Source organism: Pleurodeles waltl, chromosome 1_2 (assembly GCF_031143425.1).
Source record: "Pleurodeles waltl isolate 20211129_DDA chromosome 1_2, aPleWal1.hap1.20221129, whole genome shotgun sequence".
Taxonomy (NCBI): Eukaryota; Metazoa; Chordata; class Amphibia; order Caudata; family Salamandridae; genus Pleurodeles; species Pleurodeles waltl.
The window spans coordinates 330,033,291-330,060,006 of record NC_090437.1 but is presented as its reverse complement, the minus strand read 5'-3'; the positions used below and the strand labels follow the sequence as shown (position 1 = coordinate 330,060,006).

The 26,716-nt window shown below is 43.8% G+C and overlaps 1 protein-coding gene across 1 annotated transcript in view; it reads right to left on the bottom strand.

Moving 5' to 3' along the window:
- The window catches only part of HACD4 (3-hydroxyacyl-CoA dehydratase 4), a 268,024-nt gene that overhangs the window by 104,502 nt on the left and 136,806 nt on the right, over positions 1-26,716 (bottom strand). The window contains exon 3 of the mRNA XM_069239081.1: positions 16,055-16,182. Within this exon, the coding sequence (XP_069095182.1) occupies positions 16,055-16,182 (128 nt within the window). The remainder of the gene's footprint in view (positions 1-16,054; positions 16,183-26,716) is intronic.

The following is a 26,716-nucleotide window of genomic DNA, read 5'->3' as shown; positions in this document are numbered from 1 at the left end:
GGTAGAGTGCAGTGGTACAGAGCACAATGCGGTGGCATAGAGTGCAGTGTTGCAGAATAGAGTGCTGTCGAGTGGCGTAGAGTGGAGTGGTACAGTGGCAAAGAGTAGAGTAGAGTGGCACATAGACTGCACTGAATTAGTGTAGGGTGGTGCAGAGTAAAGAAGCGTTGAGTGCAGTAGCACTGAATTGAGTGGTGCAGAGTAGAGTGCAGTGATGCAAGTGGAGTGGTGCAGAATAGAGTGCAGGGGGGTGGTGTGGTGCAGAGAAGAGTGGAAAGGTGAAAAGTGGCAAAAGGATGGTGTGGCAGCAAACTGCCATTACAGATAACACATTTTCATTTGTATGTCTGTGCAAATGTAAAGGTAATTTGCATTTTACTGATAATACTATGCAGCGCACAAACGATAATAAGTGGAAATGGCATCATCCAGTGTATTGATTTGTTTTGACTGTATTAAAATGTTTGTTTCCACCACACCTCAGAATACCAAAAAATGTGCTTCATTTACGGTTTCCTAATTTGGATACATTCTTAAATATCTGCATAGTTCATGTACAGACATTTACATTTTGTTGCATGCTAGAAAAAAATAACATTGTACACCGCCAGTACCCAGCCTAGTTGTCATATAAATCCTCACACTTTGAAGTCAGAGAAAGAAATGTAAATGCTAAGCTCCCTAAAAAGATAGAGCCAAATATTCTTATCTGTCACATTTGCTGTGCATTCAGAGACAGAGGTTGAAAACGATTTAAAGGCCTGTTTACAGAAAGAAGCACTGGTGCAGGAATACAAGGGTCTCTGGTAAACAGGCTATGTTTCATGGAAGGGACTAACTCAAGTTGGACAGCTTTACACAAACAAAGTCAGCAAATACAAAACAAGCAAATGTGAGTTACAAATCATGGAACCAACGGTCAGCAATGGGCAGAATGCATTCCCAAAGAAAGCTTTCCGCATGTCCCCAAGATGTCTATAGTAAACTAGAGAGCTGCACTGTCTGGTAGGCTTCTACCTTAAAAGGAGAAATACAGATATTTCTCCTTGATACAACAGTCTCTGCAGGTGCACTATTTTGTCACAGACCCATGTTTACTAACATTAGTAAGTATGGGTTTGCGTTTAACCTTTTTGGTGCGGGCGTCGGCCACACACCCTCCCTGGTGCGGGTCACGACCAGTGGCTGACACCAGGAAGGGTATTCATAAATCCTCGGGTGCGTCATTTTTTTTTGTATTTTTTTTTTTTTTACCTTTCCCGGGGAGACACGGAAGCTTCCGTGTCTCCCCCCCACCCGCCCCTTTGTGACGTCAGCGCCCCACGTTCGGGAAGGCCTCGTAAGAAAGGGGAGACTCTCCCCTTTCTTACGAGGCTTTCCTGAAAGTGTTTCCTGGCCCCCGACTGGGGGCCAGGAAACACCACTAGACGCCAGGGATTTCACTTGGGGGGGTCGGCCCCCTCAGAAAACGGACCACCCCCCCGGGGCATATTTTATCAAAAAAAAAAAAGGTAGGTGCCCCCTGGGGGGGGGGGGGGGGGGGATGGGTGCGATCGCCCCCCCCCCGGGAAATTGTATTTTAAAAAATAAATAAAAATGAATAAAATAAAAAGACAGGGGGTCGCCCGTGGGCAGGGTGACCCCCTGTGGGGGAAATCTTTTTTTTTTAGATGTTGTAGGGTTTCCCAGGGGGCCATTTTGGCCCCCAAGGAACCATACAACAACTAAAAAAAAAAATAGAACTATATGTAGATCTATATATATATATATATATATATATAGATATATCTATGAAGATATATCTATGTACATGGCTATATCTATAGATATATCTATGTAGATATATATATATAGATAGATCTATATATATCAATCAAAGAGATTTATAAAGCGCGTTACTCACCCGTGAGGGTCTCAAGGCGCTTTGGGGGGGGGAGGGAAAGGGACTGGGAGGTTCACTGTTCGAAAAGCCAGGTTTTGAGGCCCTTCCTGGAAAGAAGTAGGTTTTGGGTCTTGCGAAGGTGGGTTGGGAGGGCGTGCCAGGTTTTGGGTGCAAGGTAGGAGAAGGATCAGCCCTCGGTGGTGGTGTGTTTGATGCGGGGGACAGAGGCGAGAGAGGGGTCAGCTGAGCGGAGGTTTCATGTAGGGATGTGGAAGGTGACTCTCGTTGAGGTAGGCAGGGCCTGTGTTGTGGAGTGATTTGTGTGCGAGGATGAGGATCTTGAAGGTGATCCTTTTGTCAATGGGGAGCCAGTGGAGGGATTTGGGGTGTGGAGAGATGTGTCCGGGGAGGTCGAGGATGAGTCGTGCTGCTGAGTTCTGGATGCGTGTAGTTTGCGCTTGAGTTTTAGAGTGGTGCCGGCGTAGAGGGCGTTTCCGTAATCAAGTCTGCTGCTGATGAGTGCATGAGTGACAGTTTTTCTGGTCTCTGTGGGGATCCATTTGAATTTTTTTTTCAGTATACGGAGTTTGTTGAAGCATGAGGAGGTGAGAGCGTTGATTTGTTGGGTAATCGAGAGGGAGGAGTCTAGGATGATGCCGAGGTTGCGTGCGTGGTTGGCGGGGGTGGGTGCAGGGCCTAGCGTGGTGGGCCACCATGAGGGGTACCAGGTGTTTTTGTGTGGGCCAAAGAGGATTATTTCGGTTTTGCTTGAGTTGAGTTTCAGGTGGTTGGCTGTCATATATATATATCACTTTTGTCAATATGTGTGTGGTTTCCCTGGGGGGAAAAGGGTCAGACTTGTCTAGTGGCAGTTTTAGTGCCATAAAGAAGCGCAGAAGGTTTATATGCCTACTGCAAAGAGCAAATCTGCATTTTATGTAAATAGCTGAGTACATTAGTAAAGTCAGCCATTACCTGCGCTATAATACCAATGAAATGTATGTGCAGGGTGGAGGGTGGCTATGGAGAGATGAAGGGCACTTTTGCTGGGTGGTAATAAGGGAATCCTAGGAGGAGGGAGTGGGAGCACCAATAATGATTGTTGGACTGGGCGCAGGAGGTGCTAAAGATTGTGACGAATGGTATGTGACAAGGTGTTTTTTGAGTGTCTTGAAAGAACGTGCTGATTGAGGGAAGAAGCGCAGGTAAGGTGGCCTCTACTGTCTCACGTATCTCACACACACCACCGATTTTGTGACTGTGTACGTAGGCTAGTGTTTTAGAGCAACAGTTTAGCCAATAGCAGAGATGGCATCTTGATGGATGACTGCTGCCTGCACTCGGGTTATAGAGGACCGCTCTGACATAGGATCAGAGACTGAGATATCAGATACTGAGACAGCATCTGAGGGATAGGACAATGGCGCAAACTCTGGGAGTGATTTTTCAGTCGGAGGAGTCCCATTCGATAACTCCTCTTGCAGTACATTATGAGGAAGGTGATGAGGACAGTCCTGCTGTCCCTTCGCAAGCTGTTTGTGCAACTTGGTAATAGTGGGTTATCCCAACCCAGAGAGCAGGTGAATGCGGCGGCAAGCAGAGAGAGAGAGAGTGCTCTCTTGGGAGCTCCCCAATTTAGTTCAGCCCCAAATTCCACCGCCCAAATTGTATTGTGGAGACATCAAAATTATCTGTCGCAAAACAAACTGGTTTTGTAAGGCAGGCACCTGTGTTTTTGGTCCTGGATTCGGCGGCCATATAGAGAAACACATTAACCCAAACATTTCTGGAAACTAGTCCACAGAGGTGTGACTTGTGTGTATTCCCCAAAGTTTTCTTACCCAGAATACCCTGCAAAGCTGAAATGTTGAAAAAAAACTCAATTTTTCTCGCATTTCTGTCACACAAACTACAGGAATATGCTGGAATCCACAACATTCCTACCACCCAGTGACTCCTCACCTGTCCAGATTCCAGAACTTTCTGTCACCGAAATGTGAGGAAAATGTGTTATTTTAGCCACATTTTGAGGTTTGCAAAGGATTCTGGGTAACAGAACCTGGTCAGAGCCCCACAAGTCACCTCATCTTGGATTCCCCTGGGTTTCTAGTTTTCATAAATGTGCTGGTTTGCTAGGTTTACCCCGGTGCCGGCTGAGCTAGAGGCCAAAATCCACAGGTAGGCACTGTTTTCTATGAAAAAATGGGATGTGTCCACGTTGTGTTTTGGGGCATTTCCTGTCGCGGGCGCTAGGCCTACCCACACAAGTGAGGTATCATTTTTATTGGGAGACTTGGGGGAACGCTGGGTGGAAAGAACTTTGTGGCTCCTCTCAGATTCCAGAACTTTCTGTCACCGAAATGTGAGGAAAACTTGTTTTTTTAGCCACTTTTTGAGGTTTGCAAAGGATTCTGGGTAACAGAACCTGGTCAGAGCCCCACGAGTCACCCCATCTTGGATTCCCCTAGGTCTCTAGTTTTCAAAAATGCACAGGTTTGGTAGGTTTCCCTATGTGCTGGCTGAGCTAGAGGCCAAAATCTACAGGTAGGCACTTTGCAAAAAACAGCTCTGTATTTTGTCAAAAAATGGGATGTGTCCATGTTGTGTTTTGGGGCATTTCCTGTCGCGGGCGCTAGGCCTACCCACACAAGTGAGGTATCATTTTTATCGGGAGACTTGGGGGAACGCTGGGTGGAAGGAAATTTATGGCTCCTCTCAGATTCCAGAACTTTTTGTCACCGAAATATGAGGAAAACTTGTTTTTTTAGCCACTTTTTGAGGTTTGCAAAGGATTCTGGGTAACAGAACCTGGTCAGAGCCCCACAAGTCACCCCATCTTGGATTCCCCTAGGTCTCTAGTTTTCAAAAATGCACAGGTTTGGTAGGTTTCCCTATGTGCCGGCTGAGCTAGAGGCCAAAATCTACAGGTAGGCACTTTGCAAAAAACAGCTCTGTATTTTGTCAAAAAATGGGATGTGTCCATGTTGTGTTTTGGGGCATTTCCTGTCGCGGGCGCTAGGCCTACCCACACAAGTGAGGTATCATTTTTATCGGGAGACTTGGGGGAACGCTGGGTGGAAGGAAATTTATGGCTCCTCTCAGATTCCAGAACTTTTTGTCACCGAAATATGAGGAAAACTTGTTTTTTTAGCCACTTTTTGAGGTTTGCAAAGGATTCTGGGTAAAAGAACCTGGTCAGAGCCCCACGAGTCACCCCATCTTGGATTTCCCTAGGTCTCTAGTTTTCAAAAATGCACAGGTTTGGTAGGTTTCCCTATGTGCCGGCTGAGCTAGAGGCCAAAATCTACAGGTAGGCACTTTGCAAAAAACAGCTCTGTATTTTGTCAAAAAATGGGATGTGTCCACGTTGTGTGTTGGGGCATTTCCTGTCGCGGGCGCTAGGCCTACCCACACAAGTGAGGTATCATTTTTATTGGGAGACTTGGGGGAACGCTGGGTGGAAGGACATTTGTGGCTCCTCTCAGGTTCCAGAACTTTCTGTCACTGAAATATGAGGAAAACTTGTTTTTTTAGCCACTTTTTGAGGTTTGCAAAGGATTCTGGGTAACAGAACCTGGTCAGAGCCCCACGAGTCACCCCATCTTGGATTCCCCTAGGTCTCTAGTTTTAAAAAATGCACAGGTTTGGTAGGTTTCCCTATGTGCCGGCTGAGCTAGAGGCCAAAATCTACAGGTAGGCACTTTGCAAAAAACAGCTCTGTATTTTGTCAAAAAATGGGATGTGTCCACGTTGTGTTTTGGGGCATTTCCTGTCGCGGGCGCTAGGCCTACCCACACAAGTGAGGTATCATTTTTATTGGGAGACTTGGGGGAACATAGAATAGCAAAACAAGTGTTATTGCCCCTTATCTTTCTCTACATTTTTTCCTTCCAAATATAAGAGAGTGTGTAAACAAGACATCTATTTGAGAAATGCCCTGCAATTCACATGCTAGTATGGGCACCTCGGAATTCAGAGATGTGCAAATAACCACTGCTCCTCAAAACCTTATCTTGATCCCATTTTGGAAATGCAAAGGTTTTCTTGATACCTCTTTTTCACTCTTCATATTTCAGCAAATTAATTGCTGTATACCCAGTATAGAATGAAAACCAACTGCAGGGTGCAGCTCATTTATTGGCTCTGGGTACCTAGGGTTCTTGATGAACCTACAAGCCCTTTATATCCCCGCAGCCAGAAGAGGCCAGCAGACAAAACGGTATATTGCTTTCAGAAATCTGACATCGCAGGAAAAAGTTACAGAGTAAACCATAAAGAAAAATGGCTGTTGTTTTCAGCTCAATTTCAATATTTTTTTATTTCAGCTGTTATTTTCTGTAGGAAAACCTTGTAGGATCTACACAAATGACCCCTTGCTGAATTCAGAATTTTGTCTAGCTTTCCGGGATCCAGCATTGGTTTCACACCCATTCCTGTCACTAACTGGAAGGAGGTTGAAAGCACCAAAAATAATAAAAATGGGGTATGTCCCAGTAAAATGCCAAATTTGTGTTGGAAAATGTGGTTTTCTGATTCAAGTCTGCCCGTTCCTGAAAGGTGGGAAGATAGTGATTTCAGCACCAGAAACCCTTTGTTGATGGCATTTTCAGGGATAAAACCACAAGCCTTCTTCGGCAGCCCTTTTTTCCCATTTTTTTGGAAAAAACGACATTTTCACTGTATTTTGGCTATTTTCTTGGTCTCCTCCACGGGAAACCACAAACTCTGTGTACCATTAGAATCCCTAGGATGTTGGAAAAAAAGGACGCAAATTTGGCGAGGATAGCTTATGTGGACAGAAAGTTATGAAGGCCTAAGCGCGAACTACCCCAAATAGCCAAAAAAGGGCTCAGCACTGGGGGGGAAACGGCCCAGCAGCTAAGGGGTTAAATATATGGGTAGATGCATGGGAACGTCCATGCTCCACCCATGAAACGCCTACCTGATGCAAGGTAACGCAAGGCAATACTATGTGCTCCACTGTATCACTTAAAAACAATAAAAATAAACAAAACCACACAAATCGCATCAGGCACAGTACGGGTTATTAAATGTCACAAGAGATTGTGCATCTGCACTGCTTTAGAAAACAGTGTAACCTAGTGGCGTATCAAAGACCCCTGCAGGCCCTGCAGTACCCCCGAGCTCCAGGGGGCACCCTCAGAACTGTACACTGGCGGCAGCCCTCTGACTGGGGCCAGGTGGGAGGAGGCCCCCTCTAGGTACTTGGTAGTCCCTCCACCCCACCTCAAGTTTCGTTACGTCACTGGCGTAACCGCAATGCAAACATTTATTAAATCATTAAATCTGGGTCCTAATCTCCCTGTGTCTAAATAGAAAAAACAGGGAAATCCGGCCTTTTATAATGTAACTGGTGCTCGTGGAAAGTGCTCCATTGCCCTTGGGCGAGTCAGAACTACATAAAACTGCAAATAAAGTTCTCTATTTAAATCAGTCAGAGCTGGTGACCAGTAATCTGCAATGTAATATTGCCCCCTGCCCCCTCTGGGCAGCTGGACCACTCTCATCTATGCCCCTGTTTTTGTTAACCTGACACGGGGGAACGAAAGGAGCTATTTGGGGGCTAGGGGCAGTCGTAGCGCACATAAAGATGAACATTGTTCTTGGAAGGAAGTCACAGGCAGGAGGAATAGTCCGCCTATAAAAATATGGTGCAATGTGTTACTGTGAAGGAACTCCCTAACCTAAACAATTGTTAAAAAGCACCCTATGCTCCCATTCTCAGATGAACACACTGGGCCGCTTCTCGAGACTGCCCATCTAGCCACAGATTTTGTATGGCCAATGAGGTCGTAGCAAGAGAATAAAATTAAGCCTCTCAGCTCCTCAAAATAATGCATAAATCGTGAAAATCACATCGGTTTCAAAAGTATTCATGATCCCTGCCATGCGTCCAACCCGCGGCTTCTGTGAGCCAACAGATCTGCCATCAACACCCCTCCTGACCTTTCAGACGCAACAAAAAGCTTCCTGCGCCTCACATATCCACTTAGTTTTCTACCAGGTAAGGCCGAGGCCGTCGCTGGCATTCACAAGAACATGGACCCTCCTTCCCATGTTTAACAAGCTCTGGGTCACCAGCACTTTCTAAGGTGCCAGTGGAAACAAGAACTGCCGCATGTTAAGAAGCAGTAAATGGTCACAAACGAAAGAAAATCAATGTGACATTTGCACCTCAGGAAAGCGAGGCAGACAGAAATGCACTTGATGATGCAATGGGTAGACTAAATGAGTATTTTGCGAAAACTTCAACGTGTTGAATGAGAAATGCACATTTTTTACACGTCTCTACCGTAGCCACGACGCAGTGGGCAGGTATGTTTCTGCTTTGCATGATATAGGTACCAAAACCATAGTTTCTAGCTACTTTTACCAGGTTATAGTGAACCAATTATTTTTTACATATTGATTACAACAAAATTCAGAATTACACAGACAGTGTACTTTCCCAGTTTGTACCTTGGCACACCTGTGTGCACGACGCATCTATTTAAACAAGGAAATTGGACCAGATGTACTTGCCTATTTTCATGTCGCAAACGGCCTGATTTGCAGAAAATAGCATTTTCGCATGTACCAATGCTATTTTGTGATTTGCTAATCTATTTACTGAATCGCAAAATAGGTTGCGAGTCGCTATTTAGAAGGGATGTGCCAAGGGCGTCCCTTCCAAATATGGAGTTGCAGTGGTTTGTAAGATTGTTTTGCGACCGTGAATGTGGTTGCAAAACAATCGCAGTTACCACCAAATTCAAGTTGGTGGTAACATTCGCAAACATGGAAGGGGGCCCTTCCCCATTATGAATGGAAGCCAAAATATATTTTCAGAGCAGGTAGTGGTCCCACGGAGCAAAGTATACTCTGAAAAAATGAAAAGAAAACTTTTCATATTTTTTGTTTGAAATGCATCCCGTTTTCCCTTCAGGAAAATGGGCTGCATTGACAAAAAAACTGCTTTATTTAAAAAGCAGTCACAGCCATGGTGGATTGCTGTCCCCAGCAGGCCACCATCCCTGTGAGTGAAGCCATTCCTAATGGAGTCGCAAATTGTGACCTACCTCATGAATATTGATGAGGTAGGTTATTTGCAATCCCATTGGGAATCTCTAAATGTGTCTGAGAATTTTTTTTACATTTCATTTTGCTGCAAGTGAAATGGCCGTACATCTGGCCCATTGTGCTCTATTACCATGAATGCGCTGACACCACGGCCTGCAGCCTGCCAGCGCATTCAAGTAAAATTCAGAGCGACTGCTTTAAAGCAGGCGATACTCCCATTGGTGTGGATAGTAATTGTGTTTAATCCTATTTTTTAGGATTCCCCTTTTTGTCTAAATGTTTTGATTTGGTTGAGCAGTTTTAAATGATGGAATTGAACCAGCGCTGCTTGTCTTTCTTCCGTGTTTTTTTTTTTATGAAAAAAGGAGTTGGAAGCGATACTGGTGGTTAAACAATTAATGAAGTGAATATGTGACCAGTGTCAGTTGTCGGCAGCTTTGTGGGTGTATATTGATTTAGCTATGTGACTAGTATTTTCTTCCTGCACACGCGCCTGTTGAGGGACTAGTGTGCCCTTACCCACCGAGTTGGTAGACGGCATGACATTTTGTTTTGATGAGAATAGCATTACCTCTTAGTATATGTACACTGAGAGGGAGTAGTGCACATTTAAACGCCGAGTTTCTGGATGGTGTGTTAGAAACTTGGGAGTTAGTCAGGGTGAAGCAGTCAGGCTACCATTTGTTCGATTAATTCGTGCTACTAATGTGTACTGAATTTGATTTATAAGAAAGTTATGTTTCTAACTTATATAGTTAGTGTCATGATTTTGATTTATAATAAGTTGTTTTTAGTAAGGGTCTACTTTTATTTAATTGTTTTGATCGATTCTGGTCCTTGTCATGCACTCTTTGACTGTGCTGACTAGTGATAGTGGCACAGGTATATAAGTCTGAAGTCATTTGGGCTTACTTACTTTGGAAACAAGTATGTCATCTGTGATATGCAATTGTTTGGTGGCGTTGTTCCTTCTTTATTTGTGGGAGAGGCTTTGTCTTTTCTTTGGTTAGTACTTAAGGTGGTCTTTCGGTTCTAACACACTTATGAGGTTATTTGTGATGTTGGGGCCTTAGAATATTTATTAATTTGTTATTGTTGTTGATAGGATTTGTTCTTCCTTGCTGATTGATGTATAGCAGTGGGAGAGAATGTGAGTATTTGTACTTGGTTCCCTTATAAAATTGATAATGTTATTTATTGCATGGTGCCTTATTACAGTTTTATTGTTTTGTTTTTGTACATTACTGTATGTGCTCCATTATTTATATGTCCTGATGACGACCCTGGGAGCAGAAGAGGGTTGAAGCCCCTTCAACGCTTTCTTACACTGATAAGATACAAGCACATTTCTTTTGTTTTTGTGTAAACTCATTGTGGTTTTCTTGCTTTTTGCTTTAAATTAGGATCCATCACTATTTTTGGCTAAACACTGTTTATTATGCGTACTTGAAAGTCAGTGTAAATTATGGAGCCATTTTTAGTTGTATAAATGTAATTATTGAATAATTATCCTTGTCTTTTTGCATTATAGTGTGTGTTGGCACTCCCTCCTTGCCTGAATATCCTGGACTTGCCACTTGTAAGGGTAAGCCCGGAACTGCACTGTGTCCAGAACAGCTCCAACATAAGAGAGCGTTTTAGAAGGAGCCAGGTGTGACTTCAGCACATTTATAGTGAACCCCAGTGAGTGCAGGAGGTCTGCCGTAGTCTGGATGTGGGAGACGACAGCCTGAGGCAAACCTGCCTTCAACAACCAGTCATCAAATTACAGGAAGACTGGCACCCCTGAACTCCGCAGGTGAGCTGCAACCACCACCATCATCTTAGTGAACACCTGTTGGGCGCTGATCTGGCCAAAGGGGAGCATGGCAAACTGGAAATGCTTATGGCTGACCGTGAGCCGCAGGTAACGCCTATGGGCAGGCAGGACAGGGATGTGAAAATAAGAGCCCTGCAAGTCAACGCTACCATCCAGTGTCCAGTGTCCTGGGTCCAGGGCAGACATAACCTGAGCCAAAGGGAGCATCTTGAATTTCTCCTTCTTGAGGAAGTAATTGAGGGACTGCAGGTCTAGGATAGGACGGAGGCCTCCATCCTTCTTCGGCACCAGAAAGTGGTGGGATTAACAACCATGACCTACTTCTGGCGTCGGAACAGTCCCCATAGCTCCCTTGCCCAGGAGAACTACAACTTCCTCGTGGAGCAGAGAACGCTGATCTTCAGATGGTGGCATTGGTGGACGAGGTGGAGTTTAATCCCAAAGGAGAGGAGTAGCCCATTCAGGCTACCTGCAAAACCAACCTGTTCAATGCTATGGACTGCCAGTGGAGAGTTGGCATCAGGACCAGCGCCAAATGGACGCCTGTGATGATATAAGGGCAGATTAGGAGGGTTTGGAATCTGCAGCTGTAGGGGGGTGGAGGGAAGACCTCTGGCTTCCTCATCTACAAGGCCTGTGGATACCACACCCTCAGTCATGAGGGGCTGTGGAGCATGATTGGCATGGTGGCTGGGTGGGTATTTCCCAGGTTGGTAGCCCCTTCCATAGCCACAAATGCAGCGAAAAGCAGACTGGGTTGGTGTGGGGTTAAAGATAAGCTGATGGACCGGGTCGTAGCCTGACAGTCCTTAAAATGTGTGAGTGCTGAGTTTGCTTTGTCTCCAGATAGATGGGAGCCATTGTAGGGCATGTCCATCAAAGATGACGTGCCATCTCCAGAAAACCCAGTATTTCGCAGTCACGTGTGGTGTCTAAGGGCCACAGCTGACAAAAATCGCTCTGACCAAAGAGTTGGTTGTTTTGAGTCCATAGCGTATTGTGAACTTTGCTGCATCTCTCCCATCTGCCACAGCTTGGGAGAGCATGGCCCGGGCCTCCTCCGGGACCATAAGCAGCACTTGCGCAACCATAAGCCACAGAGCGTGGGAGTACCAGCCCAAAAGTCAGACGGTGTTCACAGACGAAGAAAACATCTTTTCCCAAATGTATCCAGCCTCTTGGATTCTTTATCCGGTGGAGCGGTAGGGGGAATGTCAGAGTTAACATGGGAAGTGGTAGCCTGGGTGACCAAACTCTTAGGGGAGGGGTATTGAGTGAGGTAACTTGTGTCCCCGGGGGAGGTGGCGATAGGCGATTGTCCTATTTACAAGAGCCCGTGTTGGGCATGGACCAGGTATTCAAAAGGACATCCGTAATGGCTTCACTGGATGGGAGAAGCTGTTCAGATGGGGAGACTCTCTATCAAGACATTGATCTTGACTGCCACTGAGGGCAACTGAAGGTCGAGGACCTCCACAGCTTTCCGCGCAACCATGGTGAAAGACGCTTTCTCCTCCATAGCCACGGTAGGGGAAGAAAGCTTGCCAGAATCTGGGAAAGTGTCCAGGACAAAAGCTTCACCCAGTTCTTTACAACAGTCCATATCTTGATCATAAAGCTAGACTTCCTCAGGGTCTAGTGACCCCTCCCATTCCTACATGTGTTGTAGCGCATGGGAATAGGGTTCAGGAACCGATCTGCAATGCAAGGCTCCCAGTTGCACCGAATACTATGTTGAGAAATGCTCCTCCAGCTCCGGATCAGATTAGGGGATTAAAATAGGGATGGCACCACTGGCGGTGCCAGGAGCCTTAGCATTGGGGCTGTGAAGGTCGAGGTGGTACAACTGGCGTCAATCTAGACCCAGGATAGGATCCTTGGGCCAGAGCCACAGGACCAGAAGGGGCCCCTGATGACCCCACAGGTCCCTAAGCCATGCAAGACAGGTCAGCCTGCCAAAATATGGGGCACATGGCATCATAAAATTCTTCAAGTATGGCAGCGGTCACTTTGGCTCCTGGAAACTCAGGGAAGCGGAGAGTCACACCAGGCACAGGCTTTCCCACAGAGCGAGGCCAAAAATGCAGACACTTCTGTGTCTCGTCGGCCAATAAACATGGGTAAGTGGAAGCATGCATCAATGACTTCTTGTGCCGAGACTTACCCGAATGTCCTGAAGACTTGGAATGGGACGGAGACCACAGACTCCGTGACCTGCCCCAGGACCTCCCTCTAAATCAGGACTTCGAATGGCACAGCATCACACGACGGGCCACCATCAGCTTTAGGGAACGCTCCCTCAAAGCCGTGGGATTCATGGTGCCGAGGTTGGAGCACGACTTCAGGTTGTGGTCATGCTCGAGGCACCACAAGCAAACAAGGTGCGGGTCCATCACAGACATCGGCCAGTGACAGACGCAGTATGGCTTGAAGCCAGCCTTTTCCGTTAATATCCTGCCACATCAGGAAGAAAACCTCAAAAATGTCTTGACAAAATGAATAAAAAGCCCAGTCAAAAAGTGACTGAAGGGGTAGCTCTTCCCTGATCTATGCTGGCTGTCATGGAAAGAAAATAACTTGTCAGCCTAACTGGGGTGCTTATGTAGGTGCTGCTGACTTCTCTTTGGGCACGGACAACGGCAACAATGCACGGGGATGCCATCTACTGGCGCTCAGGGGTAATGCTCATGAAAAATCTTCCAGATCCAGTTTAACGCCTGAGATAATTCTAAGGTAAGGAATCTGCAGCTAAAAGTCTCAATCAGCTATAAGCTGCTCAATGTGTATGTGTTAAGAGCATACATTTATAGAGGTAGGACGAGAGCCTCAGAAACAGCAGTGAAAGTCATCCAGCTGGGTGCGAATTCTGCCCTGCCTTGAGTAGAAGTTGCAAATTATAAAAGTTAGACATTTTGCTATGGTGTATCACCAGAGAAAGAAAACAAGCACAAGAGCTATTGGCCTTGTCAATGTTTTGTAGCCATGGCTAAAAGTAATGAAAAAAAGAACAAAGGGCTATGACCTGGCCAGCGCTAGTCATGTCATCATTTTTTGTTTTTTAATATAGCCATGTGTTCCCCAGATCCAACACGGAGGGAGAGAGAGAAGGACAGATAAGAGCAGATGAGGGGGGCAGATGGACTACTAAGGGTGGGTAAGCATTCGGACAATAGAGGGACAGTGGAACTGGGTAGGGGCAACTTCACAGATAATGAAAAGTGAGTGAAAGAGGCAGGGGCAACCACAAGGACTATAGAGAGTGGGTGGAAGGCCATTGGCAACCACACAGATAATACACAGGAGATGTACACAAGGTAGACAGATGAAAAACCCACTCTCAAATAGTGATTAAAGAAAAGGAAAAAAAGTTGCACCTGAAAGATGTAGCAATGGAAGGATACAATTAATGCATCCACGAAATCTTGTTGAGAGGCCTGACTCCTTTACCTTGAAAAGTTAAGAAAATTGAGTCCAAGATTTGAGGGCTCGAATCGGGACAGCTGACAACGAAAACATGCAAAGTTTTCACACTGCTGGTAACATGACCGTACTCTTCAATAGGGAAAAACAAATTTTCAGTATGATTTACTAAAGTTATTTTATCCAAATGTGTGTTTATATTTACATTTTGTATCCTCCTTAAGCCTTGGTGAAAGTCTGCTCTCTGGAGCCCTTGTACAGAATCTCTTGATTAAAACCATATACAACATTGTGCCTGGCATACTGTTTGTGCACGAGTAAAGTTTTTTCTTAAATGTGGCATCAAGAGGCAGAGACACCCCCCACTTCGGGTTTCATAAAAAGACACTGGCATACCTGGTGCATTACAGGTGTGCGGATTAGTGTTTTCAGCACTCTTATAACAAGCAGTGATGTGGAAGGGGTGAGGGAGACGGCACAACACGCAAGCTTCCAATTCTGGCAAAAGGCTGAGAGAAGCCCAACTTAAATGAGAATACCTCCAATCGAGTTTGAGCTATATATGAAACTTCAAAGTGCCATGGCCACCATGGAGTGCGAAAGGAACAGACAAAAGAAACAAGTTTGCGCTATATGAAACTTCAAAGTTCCATGGCCACCATGGGGACAGGCAAAAGAAAAAAGCAGTGCACCCACAGTTAAGTATATGGCCGATCATGCAATAATCCATGTAACATGCTCAGTCTCCAAGGTGTAAAAAAACAGCCTCTAGGCGGGACAAACATAAATCATTTACCAATGAAATCAAGGCATGTTTGAAAGGCAAGGCCAGGAACGAATGAAAGTGATGTGAAGTGATAAGCCGACAGAACAGATTACAATATGTTGAAACAAGCAGAGCTTGTGCACTGCTATGCTCGACCTAAAAAGGAGATCTTACTGTCCACTCTAACTATGCTAGGCAGCGTAATGCCTATCTCTCCAACGGCCAAACATAACAGGGGCAGTTGAAAACGATTTCTGTGACAGCCAACAAGGGCTCCACTGACAGAAAACTCACTCAGAGGCAGCAGACCTAAAGTTCGGTGGACGGGGTACTTTGGCGGACAGGGTACTCTGTCGCGAACACAACAAACTAAATCAGCCCCTAAATCATTAAGAAGAGAGGCTTTTTTGTCTTTTTCAAGACTTGGTGAAGACCACACAAGGGCTTTTCCATAGGTCAAGTGTTAGGTCCTGCAGGATTAAGGGGACTACAGGAGTAAACAGATAAATATGATTTTCCCATGAGCAGGGGACAGTACAATCTACTTGAATAAATACTGTTTGTGTTGGAGGCTCAGTTCTACAATTTATTCTTCTTAACAATATACATCTCTTTGATAAATCACCCCGTAAGCTACTTCAGCATGGGCACTATTCAGTTGTAGTCAATGCAAGCTCAAGTGCGCTCAACTTTTACTCACAGGAATTATTGCTTTGTAGTGCATGCTACACAAGCAACGAAAGGCTTTGGGGGGGCCGCCTAATTGAGGGTGGCCTTGTTTCCAATCCTGTTCACAAGTTATACGAAAGCATATAATGGATCTGAAGAATTAACTCTCACACCTAAACTCTGGACTCCATAGTAACAAATAGAAAGTGTCACTCAGAGTTGAAATAGGAAATGTAATAGCTAAGGCAGCTGCAACCAGTACAGCAAATCAGCAAATAGGGCCACATACAGTATATAAAAAAATAATTACTGTGTTCTTCTTTTTTGCATAATATTATTAGACAACCAACTGCTTCATTAAGAGCAAATGGTATAATATAACAATCTCAACTTTGCACAGCCACAGCCTTTGACATACCTGTATAAATCTTGGCCAGAAGCGCCTTTTTTCAATACCAAGAAGTATGTGTAGCAGCTCCAGCGCCGACAGCAACTGGCAAAGACGCATCACATATCCCATTGCATAAAATGTATCGGCAAAGGCATCTGAATTAGCAAACACATGACATGTTGAGACACTACATTTTACGACTATAATATTACACCTCATTTCTATTTTCAAAATTATAAATAACAGGTCCATTCCTATACTTTAGCATGCTGTACAGATACGTACATCCAACTTCTTCAGCAGCTAACAGTGTCATATCATAGTATGTTTCTGTAGATTTGTGGTGGTATGAAAGTGCCACTAACCTCATTTTGCAGAAAGGTAATTCTAGCAACCACAGCAGAGTGCTAAATTCTATGTAAAACATGATGGCTTTTAGAATCTGAGTAGAAGAGGATATTATCCATACAATTATAGCATAATTCTCAAGATATTTCATCAAACCCTGAATAAAGAATAACTGCAGTTCTTCTGCTGTTCTGAACAGTTTGAATGGCGTTCCCTGATACTCAAATAGTACACAATTTGTCCTAAAAAGCTACTTTTCACTCATATCATTAATCTGGTGTAATAATATCAAAAGCAGTTATAAAAGGGAAAGTTTTTTTGTTAATGTGAATATTTTGCTACTCAATATTTAGTACATGTTCTTACTTTATGATTTGCCTTGGGGGCAAACAAGCTAAAAAAGTGGTGGCTAGTGATCTTGAGTGCTGATCCTAGGGAGAGACCAAGCCATATACTAAAAAAATGGAATGCAAAAGTCAGACCCCCACCCAGGTAAGTAGAATTTGTAGAGGAGAACTGCATGAACTAGGAGCCCCAAAAGGTAAGTATCAGACTGCCCCCCGGCGACCAGGAGAGAAGAGGTAAGCACCTGTTTTTTCCCAAACCCACAGAGAAACTTTGTAAAAGGACTGTGCAAGACCCAAGCAAGACTGAAAGAAACAAAACAATTGATCGAGACAGAGGAGGACCTGCAAATGAAGGGGACCAAGTCTAGTTCCAGTTGGAGTGTCCAGTTGGGGCAGGAGCTACTACCTACCCTTCTGGAGGTACTGAACCAGGTCGATGGTGAAGACCAGGAGTCGGCTGTGCAGCAGAGAAAGAGTTCCAGAAGTGATGAAGTTGATGTTCCACATCGGAAGAACAGTTGCAGTCCATCAGTGGTGTGGAAAAACCACCAACAAGCCTTGGCAAAGGCAAGAGTTGCAGAAGAGAAGTTGCAGAGCTACACGGGACCAGGAAGGTCAGAGGGTACTCTAGTCAAGGAAGGGAGTCCTGGGTGACCCTAAGAAGTGAGGAGAGCCAGAAGTCGAGGATGCAGCCCCCACAGACAACTCGCAGGCAGCAGGCACAGAAGTCGCAATGAGGCCCACTCAGCACACCTGAAAAGGAGTCCCACTTTGCTGGAGCAGGAGACTACACATTGCAGAGAAGAGTGCTGGAGGCCGGAACTACACGGAACCTGAAGATCCCTTGGAAGAAGAGGCAAAGACTCATGTCTTATCCAGGTGACTGGTTGACACCTGTTCGGTATAAGTCAATAAGGACGCTCAATGAAGGACCACACGCCAATTATTAATACAATTTAGCTTTACTAGAATTTCAGGTAAATGTAGGCATTTAGCACATTAACAATAGTGGAATAAGAATAGCAATGAAAAGCATCTATTTATATATAGGCACACTACAAAGAGCATCTATGTATACATATGAGCAAAGAGTTCATTGACAGATATAAGCTTGGAATAACTGTATACCAAAATGTGTCACACTACGATGTTCAGGAAGTAAAATATAAACGAGTTGAATACTTCGGATAAGCTTTGATTTACTGCACACCAAAATGCATGTTTCAATTACTGCAGCAGGCTCACACTACGATGTTCAGAAAGCAAAATATAAATGAGCTTAATTCTTCAGATTAGCTTTGCTTAACTGCATACCAAAATGTATGCTTCAATTACTGTAGCAGGCTCACACTATGATGTTTAGAAAGCAAAATAGAAACGAGCTGAATACTTCAGATTATAAACACAGTGCAAGCATAATAATCAATCATAATAATAGAGCAGAGAAACAAAGGCCTTTCATCCCTGTGGGGAACTTAACTGTGTCCACGAAATGCTGGGAAGCCCTCTACCACCTGCTTGGACCTCTCTCCCCCTCAAGCATCACGGTCTCTGAACAGCAAAACAGGGAGGCAGCGCTGGGCCATGGCAGCTTTCACAACCCCATCTGCGAGCTTCAGATCCCTCACCCGCACTTCAGTGCTTAAATAACTCAAAGCTTGGATTCTATCTCTTTCTGGCATTTCCTAGCTATTTTGTCAGCACTTGGCTGCTCTGCCCTTCCCCAGCATTTGTTTTCATTCCATCTTCTCCCTGTACTCTCGTTCTCAAGGTTGAGACGGAGTCTTCTACACAAATAAGCTTGAAAATAATATCATGAACTTTTCCACGTTGTTCGGTGATTTCAGCAGGCATCACGCTCATCTACACTGCTCAAGCTAATTAACCCTTCGCGTCACAATGTCTTCCGCACCTTTCCCTATACTGATCAACTCACCACCTTCAAAGTTGGACAGCTGGTAGAGAGGACCAAGTGGACCACGTCAGACCATCACCTGTGTTGGAGGATCCACACAGGGTTGCAGGAGAGAGGACCCACGCAGCCGGTCGTCGTTGCAGGTGGTCCCTGTGGATGCAGGGGGGTGACTCCTTCACTCCAAGGGAGATTGCTTCTTGCTTCTTGGTGCAGGCTGAAGACTTGCCACCCTCAGAGGATGCACAGCTGGGGAAATGTTGCAGTTACTGGAAGGAGCCGGAAAAACAATGCTGCAGAGCAAAGTCGTCGCTGGGGCTGCAGATTGTAGGGTCCTGTGAAGTCCAGTTGCGGTTCCAGTGGCCAGTAGTCAAAGTAAACGTTGCAGAGAAGTCCTGCTGGAATCTTGCTCATCGAATCTGAGGACCCACTCAAGAGGGAGACCCTATGTAGCCCTAAAAGCAGGATTGGTCAACTAGCAGGGTGACCTCCTATCAGGAGGGGGTTGTGACGTCACCTGCCTGACCTGGCCACCCAGATGCTCCCAGGGGCCTCTGCCCACCTTGGATTCAAGATGGCAGAATCAACTGGCCACCTGGAGGAGCTCTGGGCACCAACCATGGGGTGGTGATGGACAGGGGAGGGGTAACTCCCCTTTCCATTGTACATTTTCACATCAGAGCAGGTGCCAGGGGTCCCTGGACTGGTGCAAACTGGTTTATGCAAGGAGGGCACCAAATGTGCCCTTCAAAGCATACCAGCGGCTTGGGAAGGCTAGCCCTCCTAAGCCATGTAACACCTATTTCCAAAGGGGGAGGGTATTGCCTCTTTCAAAGGAAATAATTTGATCTGCCTTCCTGGGCTTGAGCTGTTCAAGCAGCAGGAGGACAGAAACCTGTCTTTAGGATGGCAGCAGTGCGGGCTGCCTGGGAAAACCCTGCAAACTAGTAGGAGCAAAGCTGGGGGTCCTCCAAGGAGCCCCCAGAGTGCATGGAATCATACAACCAATACTGGCAACAGTATTGGGATATGATTCCGACATGTTTGATACCAAACATGCCTAGGTTTGGAGTTACCATTATGTAGCTGGACATAGGTAGTGACCTATACTAGTGACTTGCATGGGAGCATCAGTATGCCAATTGTTGGGTGCACAAAGTCAGGAACAACCAAATTTAGAGGGAGAGAGCAGTCACTGGGGTCCTAATTAGCAGGATCCCAGTGAACACAGTCAAAAACACACAGACAGCAGGCAAAAAGTGGGGATAACCATGCCAAAAAGAGGGTATTTCCTACAGGTAGTAACTGTTGATAGCATGGTACTTTTCTTATTAGAACTCAACCTAGTCCACGGTGAGGAATTAGCTACTTAGTTCCAGTGTTGCACTGTCCTTACAAGCCAATTCTGGTGTGAGTAGTAATAAGGCCACACTTATTGAAATCTTGTTCAATTGAATCATGATTTTGTAATTGATTATGAATATTGTTTCTGAAGACCATTTGTAATTAAACTGAAGCAATATTTTGAATCCTTTTAAGAGTATGCAAATGTAAAATATCACTGGGAAGTACATTGACATTTTTGGATCTTCAAACACAGTCCATTGTGCAATATACCACGTACCTTGATTATTTTGCAAAAATGCTTTCTTCCTTTGTACCCATATTATTTGTAATGTAACAAAAAAATGTCAGTACAGGCCTTTGTGCAAAGTGATAAACCCCTCACCATATTTAATAAAAAGATCCTGGAACTAGGTGATCGCAAGCCAGGCATAGCAACTATGTTGTGGTTCCATTCATTCCAATTCTTTATTTGGTTTTATAATATTAACCATAAATCACATAAATGCATAACATATAAAATTCAAAACATTTAAAAGGATAAAAGCTCACATATTTAAAATCTTAAAAGCTTCCAATTTCATTTAGTCAAAATTTGAAAAATAAAAAATATTTAATAATGAAAAAGAATTTACACTGTTCCGCCAGCTTATGGCTCCTTTTAAGAAGGACCCCAACCCCCTACACACCAACACAACCACAAATAGGCCCTTGCGGTACTGCACAAAACCCTTTTTCCTCAGTAGGGGGAGTAAAAAATATTTGTCTAAATGGTGCATAAAAATCACAAAACATTGTAAAATGTATTAAAGACTCTAAGGACATCCCATCTCACCGGCAAATTTGTATGGATTTCAAATCCACCTGCCCCTTTAGCATTAAGAAATCCCTCACCACTGGTTTTCTTAATACCTCTGCCTCCCTTTTTGCTCCCAGAATTTTAAGAAAGTTCTCCTTTGCCCATGTTGTGGTTATATAAAGTTGGATTTTGTGAGGTATGCACTAATATATTATTCACCCTAATGAATTCTATAAATGGTTACATGTTGGGGTAGGGACATCAATCCTTGATCCAAGTGGTCATGATAATGCTGCTGTGTGTTTTTTTAAAATCATAATTTCTATCAGGTGTAGTGAGATGGTAACAAATTGCTTTGCCTACTGTGCATGCAGCTGAGCCCAGTAGTTCTGCCTTAGTGTGCCCTCTTATGGGTTTCATGTCACACACTTGCATAATGAACATAAACAACAGTGTAGAGTGCTCCACTTGATATGAACACTAGGCAGCGTTGCTATTTCTCCATGTTGTGAGGAAACTTTATTGTATTTAGGGTTAATGGCTCAATTGCACATTATGTAAACATTAGGGATCTATTGTGTGCATTGCTTATTTAAGGTATAGGCACATTATACTGCTTGATTGTATTTTATGTCTGGGATATAAATATAGTGTATTTAATCAGCGTTTTTTCCCCCATTTGTAAATATGTCTCTAATGCCCAGTGGTGAATTTGCTAAATAAATGATGGGATTCCGTACATTAAGGTCAGTATATGGTAAGGTGTTCACTGGTTTAACACCCATTCAAGTGTTATTGACATTTCATTACTCACGGATGAAAGAATGTGGGCTATAGGCCGCATTATCCGTGAGAGAAAAGGAAGGTGCAAAGGAGAGTCATTTTAAGCCAGGATTAGAGAGTGCTTGTGAAAAATCATAGTCTACAGTCATTGTAATCCTTGTGGCACTGTGTGCCATATTTCCCTGACTGGATGAAACATGAGTGGATTTACATTATTAGTAATGGGTTTTTACCAGGGGGACACTTTATTTGTCCTATCCTCCTTTACACATCTTTTTTCTATGATCTCTTCTGAATTTGTGGGTATAATGATCTATTCAATCACTGTATACCAATGCCCTACTCTAAATGAGATGTGTAATATTTCTCGGAATTCTTTAGATCTACTGTTATGTAGAAGAGAGAGACACAAGTTTCCCAGATAAAACAGATTAATCCAGGTCCCCAAAAGCCAAGAAATTATTACAGATTTCTTTGCTTCCTTTAGGTTATTGTTGGGAAAAGGGTAAATAGTGATTTATCATCTTCGTGAAGGAAAATAGACTCCTGGATACCATTCAGATGAGGTCAATGCATTGTGTGGGACAGAATCGGCCTTAGGGCCCAATTATGAGTGGGTCTTTAACAAGGTGCTGTTTATCGAACCTCATAATTTACAAAAACACAGGATACAATACATGGCGCCTTTTTACAGTTTTGGGGGAATAGCATGCATATTCTGATGTTTAACGTATAGAATCTTCATGGTACTGTAACTACTGTATACATTTTCCGTGTTAAATTTCAGAGGGTTTGACCTGCCAAAATGTAACAAAGGTTGAGTTATTTAATGCATCCATTAGTTAAAGAGTGCAATAAATAACCCCCCACTCGTAATTCCTGTCCATGCATAAACAGGAGAAATGCACCGATCCACTCGTAATCAGACCCCTAGTTGCGCTTTAGATGGCCGGTTGCTTTTACTAGATAAGGACAGCTTTCTCTTGCTTCTTTAAATCTGTCTTCAGCCTTTGACACTATCTCTCATTCCATACTTCTTGAAATACTATTTTCAATTGTGGTGAGAGGCAGTACATTGGAATGACTGAGGTTTTATCTTGAGGACCTGACCGAGGAGGGGTAATAAAACCAACTGAGCGTTCTTCTCCTTGCTCCATTCCATTTAGGGTCCCTCAAAGATCCTCATTGTCTTACCTTGTTTGAAGTTTTTGTTTCATTTGGTTTTATTTGTATTACTAACACACCCAGCTTATCATCCAAATTGGGACAAGCTGTGATTCACTTAGGGCCGCCTTAAGGACTTTCTGATCACCATTTCCAAATGGATGACATCTAATTTCTACTATCTGAACAGCAATAGGATGGAGGAAGTGGTGGGAATTCCCACTTCACTTTCGACTGATTCTTGGGGGCCTTCCAATAGCTTTTGCACCCTCCACACCCTTTTGCCACTACTCGTTAGAGTCTGCCTTTTCTTTCCCTCATTATTTAACTGACTTCTATCTGCTTTTGCACTGAGCAGTCTATGGTAAATTCTTCAGCTACTCCCTACTGAATGTCCAAGAATTGTGGTGCAATTGTCTCGTGGCTGGGCTATATATAGCAAGCCCTTTTATCCAGCCTGCAGACTCATCTATGCATGACTTGCAGCTAGTTCAGAATGCTGGTGTGTGGCTAGTGCGAGACCATACCTCCCACCGTTTCATCTAACTACATTGTCTCCCAGTAGCATAAAGGGTTCACAGTTTTTTCAGTCTTGAGTCTAATTAGGTATTGCAACTATCACTCCGCATTTCTCCATGTGTTTTCTGCTTTCTCTGGCAACCTATCACAGATTGCGACTTGGTAAATGAGCATTTTCTTATGTCAGTCTATAGACTTGGAACAAGCTTTCCCTTCATCTCAGTAAACCAGTCAGTTCTGCTACTAAGTCTTAAAAACCACAGGTTATCTACATAATATCATTGCAATGTTTCAATTGTGTCCACAACTCCTAGGCTACCTGTCATGCTATATAAACTGTGGTCATCCTCCCCATTCGCACTCCAAGAGCACCATCTTTTTAACCATTTTTATTGGCATTGTTATAATACAACTAAGCAATGTAAACAATCCACACTGTGAAGCTGTAAACATCCGGAACACAGTCCACGTCATGTGATACAAGGATGCAGTGGATGACATAACAATAAATCATAAACACATAAAAATATGTTGTCAGCGAGAGAGAAGCAACTATTGTTACTGATAGTGTTAGATCAAAATTAGGGGGAAGGTCGGATGTTATGCTCCCTTCACCACCACTTTAGTGCCAGTACTAATGTGTCCAGCGATGGTGCATCCCAGCAGTAAGTTGGAGAGGAGAGGGAAAAGAGGGGAGGGTGGGGTGGTGTGTGGTGGTGGCGGGGGGGGGGGGCTGAAACCTCAAAATTGGGGAACCCAGCATTCAACTTAAGCATCCATTTGGCCTGTAAACACCCCGAGCAAAGTACCCCCTGCCTGCCAGAGAGAGAGAACAGTTCCAGAAAAAAACACCACATAGATCCAACACTAGGATCACAGTTGTAGCAGGTCATTCTAGAGATGCTCCAAAGGGTTTGGAAAAATGGCATCCTAGTCACTGGCAATTGGGTGGATGTGTAAGGCTTAACCTTCAGCCTTACTTATCTCAGGCACTCCCTCATTAGATGGGCTAAGTTGTTGCTGCTTTCCGCCGCATGATAATTGTCCGTTGGGCTATAAATAAGGGAAGGTTAAAGTGAGAACTAGGCATCATGAGGCTACCTTATTTTTTAGGTCATGTATACATCCCCCCAGGTGCATACCTCACAACTATGTAAACCCACCAGAAGAGCAACACTTGTCAATAACTCTAGGACCTCTGACCAGTAGGAAGCCAGTGAGGGGCAGGCCCACAACATGTGGAGGAAATGTGCTAGTAATGTGGTGCAGTAGAGCAGGAGGCGCTGCTATAGGAAAATATTAATTTTATCAGGGGTGAGGTAGGCCCTGTGTAAGACATTAAATCAGGCTTTTTTTGTAATAGAGCTACTTATGTTCAATGTAAATCATACCAAGCTACTGATATTAGCGCTGTGGTAGTGACCATGTCACACAAGATTACTGTAGTGGCCACCACATGCAAGATTACCAGCAGTGATCACCTCAGTGCATCATACATGGTTGCTAGGAGTAATGTAAAAAGGCTTTATCAAAGTGCCATGCAATAGCTGCAATGCCCCTGGCACTAAGGTAATAATATTAGTAATATGTTTCACCAAAGCTGCATGGTTTATCACTCAAATCTCAGTTTTAAATATATTTTGGAAATTTAACCGTTTTTCTCTAAAAATCATTAAGTTCATTTACTCTGTGTAGCAAGTTCACAACGCTCTTTCCCCGCCACCCAGAACTTTATATAACTATAACTTTAGAATTTCCAATATTTGTGTATTTAAGTTGGTTTTATATACAAATAAATATGTTTTAGAATTATAACTTATCCTTAACCATTGTTTTTCCATTGATTTTGGATTTATTGTAAAAAAAAAAAAAAAAAAGAGGCAATGATATAATGTTGTTTTAAGTTATTTTTTTATTAAATTATTTTGTTACCACAGTACTTTTGAGGTAGGTCAAACTTTATCATGAATGTCAGCGTCATCTATAGGATCGTTTTGCACTCTGTAGCGTCACCTCATTAATACTGCGGTACCTCCATAAACATTAAAAAACTGATATTTACACAATATAAATATTTTTTATTAAAAATATGGATGCAGGGTTTGATGGCTTCTACATTTTTTAAGAGTATATGCGTTAATATTGTAACTGCAGTTAGTGTTTATAAGCTATATGGTGCTACAATAATATTGAGATCCCTGTAGTTCTGCTTTTGTAAAACAGCATTTAATTTGCATAGAAGTCTGTTTATTGTAGACAATGGGAAGGAAATGTGTACCCTCTATCCCAATTCAATTTGATTTCATACAAGGAGAAGGTTGTGGTGCTTGGAAGAGTATTTCTTGTTTTCAGAAGTCACCTTGCAACTTTTCAACACCTGCAAAGGCTGAAGAACAAGATTTTGCAGCAGGAGAAAGAAGAGGTTCAGCGGGGGAAGAAGCTGAAGGAGTCGACGGTGTAGGATTTTTTCTCACTGCCTCTTGGAGGGCAAAAGGGGAAAGATAAGATGGTAACCTGCAGCCTCTACAACAAAGTAATTTCCCATGGTAATGTGAAACAGTACTCATTTGGAACCACATGAATGAGAAAAGCCTGCATTTAACTAGGTTGTCCTGTGCCGAAAAAAAACATCAGAGGGAAATTGAATAGGCTGAAACAGAAAGAACAGATGTGGGCACTTCTTGGGCTACTGCAACACCGTCAGCTTCTTCTGCTACATCTGCCCCTCCACCACCAGCCAGTACATCTGACCCTGCCTCTGTACCTGCTCCTGGTACTGCAGTGCAAATCCTGTTGTTTAGGCAGGATAGAGAAATTATGGAGCAGTATGGCAGTAGTGCAACACACTGTCTCCTCTGGCATACTGTGATTTTTGCAGGAGAGAGGGATATGACAATACACCGATAGCTGGTCATGGCTCATACGTGTCCTCCAAAACACCCTTAGTTTTTTTTTTTTTAATTATTTTATTGTATTCCCGTCACTTTTTGAGTCTATTGTTCTGTTTGGTCATGTTGACCTTGTGAAAAAAGTGCAGAAAAATAGCACTAACTAAAGATATCAAAATATAAAGAGCTTGTATCAATATTAACCCTATTTTCAGGTTATCAGAAGTACAAAATTGTATTTTATGTACAGATAATGGAGTGGGGCGGAATGTTTTTGATCGGAGTGGGGTGGATTGTTTTGGACTGGTGTGGGGCAGATTGGTTTCGACTGGAGTGGGGCAGATTGTTTTGCATTGGAGTGGGGCAGATTGTTTTAGATTGGAGTAGGGGAGATTGGTTTAGACTGGAGTGGGGCAGAATGTATTTCATTGGAGTGAGGCAGATTGTTTTTATTTGGAGTGGGGTGGATAGGGAGGAGTGGGGTGGGTAGGGAGGGTTGGGGTCTGGAGGATTGGACTGGGTTGGAGTGGGTGTTTTGGTTTGGAGAGAGGTGGATTGGATTGGTCTGTGGTCAATTAGATTAAG